The 12,111-nt window shown below is 40.4% G+C and overlaps 1 protein-coding gene across 1 annotated transcript in view; it reads right to left on the bottom strand.

The window, feature by feature from the left end:
- The window catches only part of CSPP1 (centrosome and spindle pole associated protein 1), a 97,421-nt gene that overhangs the window by 4,925 nt on the left and 80,385 nt on the right, over positions 1-12,111 (bottom strand). The window contains exons 22-24 of the mRNA XM_074319130.1: positions 10,993-11,133; positions 9,516-9,562; positions 7,268-7,331 (exon numbers count right to left, since the gene is read on the bottom strand). Coding sequence (XP_074175231.1) covers positions 7,268-7,331; positions 9,516-9,562; positions 10,993-11,133 — 252 coding nt within the window. The remainder of the gene's footprint in view (positions 1-7,267; positions 7,332-9,515; positions 9,563-10,992; positions 11,134-12,111) is intronic.

Raw genomic sequence — 12,111 nt, forward strand, 5'->3', positions numbered from 1 at the left:
TTGCCAGTTTTAGATGATGGCCATTCTCACAGGTGTGCAGGGGCAGCTCATCGTGTGTTCATGTGCATTTCTCTGATGCCATCTTATTTCATGTCTGTTTGGATCTTTTGCCCATCTCTTAATTGGGTAATTATCTTATTGGTGAGTTTTAAGAGTTCTTCATATATTTTAGAGAATAGTCCTTTGCCAGATCTATCTGTTCTAAATACTTTCTCCCAGTCTATAGCTTGTCTTCTCATTCTCTTGAATTTGTCTTTCACAGAACATTCCTTTTTAATGAAGTTTAGTTTATCAATTATTACTCTCATGGATTGTGCCTTTGTTGTTTATATCCAGAAAGTCACTGCCATAGTCAAGTTCTAAGTTTTCTCTTATATTATCTTCTATGAGTTTTACAGTTCTGTGTCTTACATTTAGGCCTATGGTCCATTTTAGTTGATGTTTGTGAAGAGTGTATGGCCTGTGTCTGGATATTTTTTGTTTTGTATGTAGATGTCCAGCTCTAGGACCATTTGTTGAAAAGACTGTCTTTCCTCAGTTGCAATGCTGTTTTTTCAAAGAGCAGTTGACTATACTTATGTGGGTCTATTTCTGGACTCTCCATTCTGTTCCATTGATTTGTCTATTATTTTCCCAATACCACACTGTTTTGATTACTGTAACTTTATAGTAAGTCCTGAAGTCAGGTAGTGTTAGTCCTCTGACTCTGTTTTTCTCTTTCAATATTGTGTGGGTTATTTTTCCTCTCCATATACATTTTAGAATCAGTTATCCACAAAATAACATGCTGGGATTTTGACTGGGATTGCAATGAATCTATTGATCAAGTTGGGAAGAACTGACATATTGGTAATATAGAATTGACAGATTGATGAACATGGAATATTATCTCTCCATTTATTTAGTTCTTTTATTTCTTTCAAGAATTTGTAGTTGTCCTCATATAAATCTTTTTTTGGCAGGGGTAAGATTTAAGGATTTCTTTTCTGAGGGGATTGCTAAATGATATTGTGGGGTGTTTGGGGTTTCCAAGTTTTTATTGAGGTAACATTGGTTAATATATAAATTTCATGTATACAACATCAGAATTCAGTATCTGTATACCGTATTGATTGCTTATCACCAAAAGTCTGGATTTTTTCCTTCTGTTACCATATATTTGACCCCCTTTACCCATTTCACCTTCCCCCATCCCCTTTCCCTTCTGGTAACCCCATCATTCTGTTGTCTGTATCTATGAGTTTACTTTTGTTTTATTAGTTCATTGTTACTTTGTTTTATATTCCATATGAGTAAAACCATATGGACTTTGTCCTTTTCCTTCTGACTTATTTCACTTAGAATAATCCCTCAAGATCCATCCATGCTGTCCCACATGGAAATATTTCATCTTTTTTATGGGTCATTATTATCCATTGTGTCCATGTGTATACACACACATACATATATATCTCCTTTATCCCTTCATCCACTGCTGGACACTTAGATTGTTTCCATAAATTGGCTATTGTAAATAATGCTGCAATGAACATGGGGGTACATACATCTTTCTCAAATTTGTGTTTTCATATTCTTTGGAAAATACCCAGGAGAGGAACTGCTGGATCATATGATAGTTCCTTTCTTAATTTTTTAAGGAACCTCCATAGTGTTTTCCATAGTGGCTGCACCAATTTACAATCCCACCGACAGTGTATGACGGTTCCCTTTTTCCACATCCTCTCCAGCACTTACTTCTTGTCTTGTTGATGATAGCCATTCTAACAGGTATGAGGTGATAGCTCATTGTGGTTTTGATTTGTATTTCCCTACTAATTACTGATGTGGAACATCTATTCGTGTCTCTTTGGCCATCTGTTTGTCTGCCTTGTAAATGTCTACTCAGATCCTCTACCCATTTTTTACTCATTGTTTTTTTGTTGAGTTGTATCAGTTCTTTATATTTTTTTACTATTAACCCCTTATCAGAAGTAGCATTTGCAAATATCTTCTCCCATTCAGCTGGTTGCCTTTGTGGTTTTGTTGGTGTTTTCCTTTGCTGTGCAGAAATTTTCAGTTTAATGTAGTCCCACTTATTTATTTCTTTGTTTCCCTTGCTTTTGGAGTCAAATTCACAAAAACACTATTGAAACCAATACCTAGAAGCTTAGTGCCGATATTTTCTTCTATCTACTTTATTGTTTCAGGTCTTGCATTGAAGTCTTTAATCGATTTTGAGTTAATTTTTGTGTCTGGTGTAAAATGGTGGTCCTGTTTCACTCTATTGCATGTGGCTTTCCAGTTTTCCCAACGGCATTTATTTAAGAGATTTTCTTTTCTCCATTGCATACTCTTGGTTCCTTTGCCATAAATTAATTACCCACATATGTGTGGATTTATTCCTGGGCTTTCAATTCTGTTCCAATGGTCTGTTTTCATGACCATATCATACTGTTTTGATTGCTGTAGCTTTGTAGTACAGTTTAAAATCAAGGCATGTCATATCTCCAGCTTTATGTTTTTCTCAGGATTGCTTTGGCAGTTCGGGGTCTTTTGTGATTGTATACAAATGTTAGGATTATGTGTTCTATTTCTGTGAATAACACCATTTGGATTTTGATAGGGATTGCACTGAATCTGCAGATTACTTTAGGTATGAGGTCTGACAATTAAGTTTGTGAACTCATCTTAGAAAAAGTGCTACATACCTCATTGCTGAATATCACTATGGTCACCTTCCAAGTACTCCCCTTGGGAAGCTATGCACCGATGCCAGCGCCTAGTCCACCCTTGAAAGCAATTTTGGAACTCTTTTTCTGGAATGGCCAGCAGAGCTGTCGTCATATTACCCTTGATGTCCTGAATGTCATCAGAATGTCTTCATTTCAATATTTCCTTTATCTTCAGGTAAAAAAAATAAGTCATTGGGGGCTAGATCAAGTGAATAGGGAGGGTGTTCCAATACAGTTATTTGTTTATTGGCTAAAAACTCCCTCAGACAGTGCTGTGTGAGCGGGTGCATTGTGATGCAAAAGCCATGAATTGTTGGCAAAAAGTTCAGGTCGTCTTTTTCACACAGCCTTTTGAGCACTTCCAAATAGTAAACTTGGTTAACTGTGTCTCTAGTTGGCACAAATTCATAATGAATAATCCCTCTGATATCAAAAAAAATTAGTAACATCTTTGCAACAAGTTTGCGAACTTAATTGTCAGACTTCCGTAATATGGACACTTTGACAATGTTAATTCTTCTAATCCATGAGCATAGAATACCTTTCCATTTCTTGTGTGGTCTTCAATTTCTTTCAACGTCTTGTAGTTTTCAGTATACAGGTATTTCATCACCTTTGTTAAATTTTTTCCTAGGTATTTTATTCTTTTTCTTGCAATTATAAATGGGATTTTCTTCATTTTTTTGATAACTCATTGTTAGTATAAAGAAACACAACAGACTTTTTGTATATTGATTTTCTACCCTGAAACCTTACTGTATTCATTTATTATTTCTAATAGTTTTTTAAGGGAGTCTAAGGTTTTCTATATATAAAATCATGTTACCTGCAACATCTGTGCCAGTTTTACTTCTTCCTTTCCAATATGGATGCCTTTTCTTTTTCTAGCCTAATTGCTCTGGCTGGGACTTCCAGTCCTATGTTGAAGAAAAGTGGTTGGAGTGGGCAGTCTTGTTCCTGTTCCTGAGATTAGAGGAAAGCTTTCAATTTTTCACAGTGAGTATGATGTTAGCTTTCACCACTGAGTTAGTCATATATGGCCCTAATTATGTTGAGTACTTTCCTTCTATACCCATCTTAGTGAGTTTTATCATAAATGGATGTTGTATCTTGTCAAATGCTTTTTTCCTGCATCTATTTCCTGCATCTATTGATACAATCATATGATTTTTATCCCACATTTTGTTAATGTGGTTTATATTATGTTGATTTGCGATGTTAAGCCATTCTCGCATTCCTGAAATGAATCCCACTTCATTGTGGTGTACGGTCCTTTTAATGTCTTCAATTTGCTAGTATTCTGTTGAGGATTTTTCCATGTATATTCATTCATAGGAGATATTGGCCTGTAATTTTCTTTTTGTGTTATGTCCTTGCCTGTTTATGGTATCACGGTAATGTTGGCCTTGTAAAATGAGTTAGGAGGCATTCCCTCCTCTTTAATTTTTTTTTAAGAGTTTCAGAAGGATAGATATTAGATCTTTGAATGCTTAGAATTCACCAGTGAAGCCATCTGGATTTTTGTTTTTGGGGAGATTTTTGATTACTGTTTCAATTTCCTTACTAATGATCAGTCTATTCAGGTTTTTATAATTCTTGTTTCAGTCTTGGATGGCTGTATGCCAAGAACTTGTCCATTTCTTCTAGGTTGTCCAGTTTTGTGGCAGATAGCTTTACATAGTATTCTTTTATAATTCTTTGTATTTCTGTGGTATCCATTGTAACTTCTTTCATTTCTGATTTTATTTGGGCCCTCTCTCTTTTTCTTGAGTCTAGCTAAAGATTTACCAATTTTGTTTATCTTTTCAAAGAACCAGCTCTTTATTGATCTTTTCTATTCTTTTTTTAGACTCTCATTTATTTCTGCTCTGATCTTTATTTCCTTCCTTCTGCTCACCTTGGGCTTTGTTTATTCTTTTTCTAGTTCCTTTCTAGGTGAAAGGTTAGAGTTTTTGAGATTTTTCTTGTTTCTTGAAGTAGGCAGGTATTGCTCTAAATTTCCTTCAGAACTTTTATAGCTGTGTCCCACAGACCTGGGATCATTGTGTTTTCATTTTCATTTGTCTCACGGTATTTTCTGATTTCCTCGATTTTGTTGTTAAGTAGCATGTTGTGTAGCCTCCATGTGTTTGTGTGGTTTTTGGTTTTCCTCTTGTAATTGATTTCTAGTTTCATACCATTGTGACCAGAGAAGATGATATGATTTCAGTATTCTTAAGTTTATTGAGATTTGCTTTGTGGCCTAACATGTGGTCTATCCTGGAAAATGTTCCATGTGCACTTGAAAAGAATGTGTATTCTCTTGCTTTTGGCTGAAGTGTACTAAAAATTTAAGGCATCTGGCCTAATGTGTCATTTAAGGCCACTGTTTCCTTATTGATTTTCTTTCCAGATGCTCTATCCATTGATGTCATGGGGTGTTCAAGTCCCCGACGTTGACTGTATTACTGTTGATTGCTCCCTGTATGTCTATCAATATTTGCTTTATATGTTCAGGTGCTCCTATGTTGGCTGTGTCAGTGTTTACAAAAATAATATTCTCTTGTTGGATTAATCCTTTTATCATTATGAAATGTCCTTGTCTCTTATTGCAGCCTTTGTTTTAAAGTCTATTTTTCTAATATAAGTATTGCTACCCCAGCTTTTCTGTTTCCATTTGTACAAAATATCTTTTTCCATCCACTTAATTTCAGTCTGTATTTATTTTTCCAAAAGTGGGTCTCTTATAGGCAGAATATGTATGGCTTGTTTTTTAAATCCATTCAGCCACCCTATGTCTTTTGATTGGAGCATTTACTCCATTTATACTTTAATTATTGATAGGTATGTAGTTATTGCCATTTTGTTTTCTGCTTATTTTTGTAGCTCTGTTACTTATTCTCTTGCTCTCGTCTTGTACGTTGCTGACTTTCTACAGTATTGTTTGGATTCCTTTCTCTGTATTTCTTGTATCTCTCTTGTAGATTTTTGGTTTGTGGTTACCATGTGCTTCATATATACCAGGCTATGTTTATCACAGTCTCTAAGTTGGAACACATTCTAAAATCACCAGTCTTTACTTTTTTCACATTTATCTTCTTGGCATTATTTTTAAATTCTTTTGTGGGCTGTGTGTGCCCTCCTGTTGTAGTTGAGCCTTGATGTTGGGACAGCAGTGGGTGGGCCTGAGCGTCCGGGTGACTGGCTGTGATTACAGCAGACCGGCTGTTCTGTGGGAGCTGATCCCATGAAGCGGGAGTCTCTTTACTGGGTCTCTGGTGCCAGGCGAATCTGCCCTTCAGGTGTGTTGTTTGTGGAGCTGCTTGGGTGGTGCTGTGGTCTGAAGTTGGCCACAGGGGGTGCTGATTCTGGAGCCCCTTAGGAGGGGTTCTGGTGCAAGCCAATGTCAGCCTGTTTGTGCCCCCCTGGTGGGAGCTGCAACGTGATCTGCAGTTGCCACTTGTGCTAGTACTGGAGATACTTGGGAGAGGACAGTGCCACTAGCACCGGGCACCCCGATGGGAGCTGAGGCTGCTTAGTTGCACCTACCTTCCAAGCCAACACTGGCTACAGCTTGTGCCAGGCATGGGGCCACTTAGCAAGAGGTACAGGGCACACCAAGGCCAGCCACTGCTTGTTCGGAGTTTGTAGACCTTTGAGAGATTTGAGGCAAGTCCACAGCCTGAGCCCACACAGGCAGCCTGTGAGCCGTGGCCGGTGGAAGAGGCTCTGGCTGGGCGTGTGAGTTCGGTGGGGTCTCGGGTTCACCAGAGCCACTGGTATTAGCAGGTGAATGCAGAGCTCAGATTTGGCGCCTGCTGGCGGGGTAGGAAGAACACTCACCACAGGAACAGTGGCACCTGCCAGGGCTTTTGTCCCCAAAGAGCTCCAAGCCCCTCCGCCCTCCCCCTGAAGCTAGTCCTTCAGTTCCTCCCTGTACGTCCCTGGCGCTTTTTGAGCTGCTGGCCCCGCCAGCTTAGAGTGAGTGAGTTTGAGCAAGTGAGTCTGTGCGTGGGTCCCTCAAGAGGAGCATCTGGCACTGCAGCAGCCCTGGCACCCAGCCACAGTCCCCACTGGTTTTCCCAGCCGCACTCATGGGGGCTCCTCTGCCCGGCACTGCGGCCCTGGCTGGGGAGCCTAGGGGGTTGCTGGGACCCCTCGCTCCTGAGCGGGGACGTCTGCAGGAGGCAGCTCCCTCCTGATTTGTAATCCCCACCCTGTGGGGGCGGGGCTGCTTGTTCTGCATCCCCGCCCCTCCCCCCAGTCACCTGGTGGCTGCTGCTTTATGTCCTTCATTGTCAGGGCTTCTGTTCAGCTAATGTTCCAGTGGTTCTCAGTGTTTACTCCTCTGCCATCTTGGCCAGAAGTCCTTACTATGACTTTTAAAGTCTATTTTAGTTATTTTGATTTTGAAAACTTGTCATATTTGATAATTATTCACTAAGTTGGTAAAACAAAATATTCTTTTTTTACCATGTTGCACAACAATAAGGTACCAGTTTTGTAAGTATGAATAAAAACATTTAAAAGAAATAGAAATAATTTTAAACTATTAAGAGATTGATAAATATACTCACCAATGAAAGCACTATCGGATTCCAATAATGAATTTTTCAAGAAATCATTAGTGTCATCTCTGGGCTAAAAGAAATATCACATTTTAATTATTATTTTTATTAGTCCTGTGTGGAAAAAGAAATTTGTATTGAGAGGCACAAGTCTCCACTGTTTCCAAAATTAGCACAAGAGAATGGCTTCTTGCCTCCTACACTACGTTCTAATGCTCAGAAAATACAGGAAAACCCCTTCTGTATTAAGGAAAATGAGGAGGCCAAAATTTATTAGCATTTTTGTAACAGTCAAGATAAACGGTGGGTTTATGCTGAGTTTCTACTCAACAGGCTATGGCATCATTAATCCAGGATTTTAACCAAAATCCTAGATGTTTAATTTCAGTATCTTTCCACTGAGAAATATGGGTGCAGAGTCCCCAGGAATAGGTGGCAGTGTGTCTCGAGCCAGGTCATATGGGCACAGGAGGACCTCTAGCGTCCAGCCTGGGTTCAGATGTGGGTTTTACTGCTTGCTGACTGTGTGTCCGTGGGCTGGCAGTTTCCTCTTACGTAAACAGAAATAAGCATCCTTTGTTGTGAACTTCAGAGAAACAAATGTCAAGTGCCTCCCAAACCAAGCACTAACAGCTGCCAACTGGGAACCCTGGGTAACTAACAGCCTAGCTGAGTCTTGTTTTTATAATCTGAAAATGGGGATAACTCTACCTGTATCATTAGTGTGTGTGAAGAGTAAATTTATTTCCAACCTTGATCTTTTCTGAATTCTGTCTCTTATCTACTACTCACCAGCTCCAACTGTTTATCTAATCAGTGTCTCAAACTTCCCATGTCTAGAACTAAGTTCCTGGTTTCTCCCCCACCCCTAAATTTGTTTCTCCGATTTCTCAATCTCTGTAAATAGCGACTCCCAACCAAAAACCTTGAAGCCCATCTTGGACTCCTCTCATACCTCACATCCAATGTCAAAAATCCTATCAGGTCGCCTTTCAAAATAAATGCAGCCACTTCTGACCCCCCCACCCCTGCTTCCACCCCAGGCTCCGTCACCTTACCTCTTACCCTAGATTATAGCAGAAGTCCTCTGACCCCTGTCTATTCCCAATGAACAGCAGTCAGTGATCATGTTAAAACATGAAACAGATTGTGGCACACTCACCGTGTAAAGGCAAAACCCTCTGAGAGCCCGTGAGGCGCTGCAGTCTGCCCTCCCCTGTCCACCTCTCTCGCCCATGGCTCTCCAGCCTCCCTGGCCTTCTCACTGCTCCTGAGACACAGCAGGCCTCCCCCTCCTGGGGCCTCTGCTTCCTGCAGATGTGTCCCCAAAATTTCACATGGCCACCTCCCTGATGTCCTTATTTGAATGTTACCTACTCAGTGAGACCTTCCATGACCACTCTATTTCACATTGTAAACTGTCACCCCCATACCCTTTCCTGGCTACAGTTTTCTCCAGAGCCCCACAATTATGATACTATATATTTGATTGTCTCCTGCTTACCAGAAAATAAGCCCTCAGAGGACAGGGATTTCTATTCCTCTCGTTCACTCCTGTAGCCCCAGCACTGAGAGTATCTGGCCCACAGTAAATATTCAGTATGTATTTGTGGAGTAACAATGGCTCATCCCTTACCTTTTTTCAGTCTTTGCACAGATGTCACCTCCTCAGGGTAAGAGTGACACCCGTATTTTCTTTATGGGCCTCCCCACTCCTTGTATATAGACTCCCACCTCCACTACTTATATCAATAGCAAACACAATCCCACACTCATTATGAGCCAGGACCTATTCTAGGACTTTCAGTATTTATCTCACTTCATTCTTGCAACAACTCTTGAACTATTTCTTATTTAATAAACATTTAATTAAATTTTTACATGCTAGGCCTGTCCCTATGTGCTGTGCAAATATTATTGAATTTCATCCTTACAGCCACCCTCAGAGGCAAGTACTATTATCCCATTTTACAGATTAGGAAGCTGAGTCACAGTAAGATTAAATACCTTGCCTGAAGCCACACAGTTAAAAACAAATGAGCTTGAACAGCCTTGAGCTGGAGTCTGGTTCTTAGCTATTATGTACATTACTACATACTGTCTACGTGTTATACATCTCTACCCACTGCAGTGATGAGACAAGATTTTAAATCTTTCTTAATTCAGTATTCCTGAAAATTCAAAGTTGGAATACTCCCTTATATTCCTGAAAACTTTTGTCCCCCAATAGCTTGAAAAATTGTTACTGGTTCCTTACCATTCTTTGATCTTGCATTTTAGCAGCTGGGATTGCATCCAAGTCCTCTACAGTCAACGGAGAACAAAAACAAATTAAAAGGTCAGAAAAACATTGAAAAAATAAAAACAAATTTTAGAATATCTCTTGTGACTAGCTCTCTCCTGGTAATTACTTCTCAACTATCACGTTTCAGAATGTTTTTAAGATACTACTCATTTATTAATAAATATAACTCAGCATGTATTCTAGTTGGATAAAATTCTTCCATTCACATTAGTGAATATAAAGAAGTAAAATCACTATGAACTTAAAACTGATACCTACAGACAAAGAAAATACTATAGGATTCTTCCCCATCTCCTCAGATTGCTACAATCTGTGTGGAAGGGGGTAGAGCAGAGGTAAACAGGCTTCCTCACTGAAACTGAAGGAAGCTATCCGATTCCAGGCAGCTGCCTGGCTGTGATTGTGTGATAGTTAAACCATATTCTTGTGAATTAAGTCATCACAGTGTTTGTCAGACGTTGGGAGGTGGCTGCTATGGGGAACGGATACCCTCAGTGCCGAAATGCACCTGTATCCACCTGGGGACGACTTTTGAGCTAATCTGGTTACCAGCATTGCACCAAATCAGATCATCAGCTGGGTCTTCTAAAGAAAAATCCCACCAAAATGGGTATAAAGGCTGAATGTATGTGCTTCTCTCTTCTTTCCTGATGGTATGCCCACTGTTTATCATAGAATTTAGGTTATTCTGAATCACACTGAGGGAAAATGCCCCATGTATCCATCTTTATCTAAGTCTGACCTGTGACATGGGCCTAGAGCGCTGCCCCGCTTACTCAGGGACACTGTCTTGTGCAGTCAAAGAACATTCCTCAGATTCCGCAGGCCAGGAAGCCTGCCCCAGTAGGGTCTGAAATTTTCCTAAATACGACTCACAGGACTCTATCCTCCTCTTGTGGCCTGACTGTTGCGTTTGTATGACGCCTTTTCCATGGTAACCCCTCAAAGGCCTGACAGCTGACGATGCCGGTGAAATACATGTGAGGGTCCCGCCAGCAGGGACCACCGAAGCTCTGAGGCAACGGGTTCCACTCTGCCTTCCGGTGCCCGAGCACCCACCCCACATACACACCGCCAAGGGACCCCGGATTTCTCTGCAGCACTCATCACATTTATTCTTTTTAGCATCTAACTTCTTCAATAGCAGATAAGCAGATACTTTCCAGATTACTGCTGTATGAAAAATGAAAACACACACACACGATAGAGAAATGCTCTTTCTTGGGGCACTGCAGACTTTGCCTAGCATTCCTCCCTTGCTTCCTAATTCCCAGTGCGGATGTCACACGAGGATATCTGACCCCAGTGTGAGCACAGAGCTGTCAGTGGAGAGACCCCGCCTGGGGCAGAAATCATTACGAGAGATGGAGAAAGCAAGCCAGCATAGAACAGCCCTTCACGACTGGAAGCCGTAACGGTTATTTCTTACCTTCAGCGCCGTCCTGCATTTTCATTCTATTCAGTCTCCTCTGCTGCTCTCTCAGCAGAGCTTGCTGCTGAATCTCTAAGGTGTGACGATCTCTTGGAGGATCCGGGTACATAAGTTTCAGGTCAAATCGTGTTTCTGAATCTGGTGCAGAAAAATAAGTTGTAAGTAACCTATGAGTCATCTAATTTCAAAATCAAGGAACAATATAAATGATGGAACATCACCAAAGTCAAAGGACACTGACATCATCATAAAACTAAGGAACACAAAATTAGTATTCTTTACATAAATGCCTTTTCCAACTTGCCAACATTATAAGGGAGCCTCTAGGACAAGCTTATGGAAGGATTGTCCATCCCTGCCACCCCACGCCCCCAAGATGCCACCAAGCGTATAGCAAGGCAACTAACCGTACAGGTCTATCCAGCAGGCAGACCCTGTAAGCACAGCCGATCCCTACAACATACTGAAAAATTAGAATATGTGAGTAGCCAGGTATCATTGGAGCCCTTGGAAACATGCAGAGAGCAAGATAAAAGCAGACTGGCTAGAACTTTAGAAGGGCTGCCATCACTGGAGGAAATGACAGTCGGAGAATTCACCCATGCCATAAATTCAAGAGTATCAATTGATCAGAATAAAAATGTTAAACATGCTTTTTAAAAAATTTAGTCTATAAATTTTAAAAGCCTTGAAAACTTTGTTCCCTTTGATATAATTATACCACTGGGATATAATTTAAAGCAATGATCCTAATGTGTAAAAAGCTTTATGATCAGAAATTATCAAAATAATAATGAAAGCTGGGAAGCCTGTGGAATATCAAAGAATTTAAAAATGGTTAAGAGCAAAGTGAAGAGAAGAGACTGGACACATGAACTTGGGTTGGACCCTGACTTCACTGCCTCCAGACTCAGGTTCCTCTCTGTAAAAAAATAGCAACAACTCAGTCACACAAATGAATGAGGACTAGATGTGATCACATAAGGAAATGAGTGGCTCCATCTTTATGGTTTAAACCTTTTTTGGTTTACAAGACCTCTTTATACTCAGACATCGAGGATTCCCTCCCCCCCCACACACACACATTAGAAATGAACACTAACAAGTTTTTAAAAC

Source organism: Rhinolophus sinicus, linkage group LG14, assembly GCF_036562045.2.
Source record: "Rhinolophus sinicus isolate RSC01 linkage group LG14, ASM3656204v1, whole genome shotgun sequence".
In the NCBI taxonomy this organism is placed as follows: domain Eukaryota; kingdom Metazoa; phylum Chordata; class Mammalia; order Chiroptera; family Rhinolophidae; genus Rhinolophus; species Rhinolophus sinicus.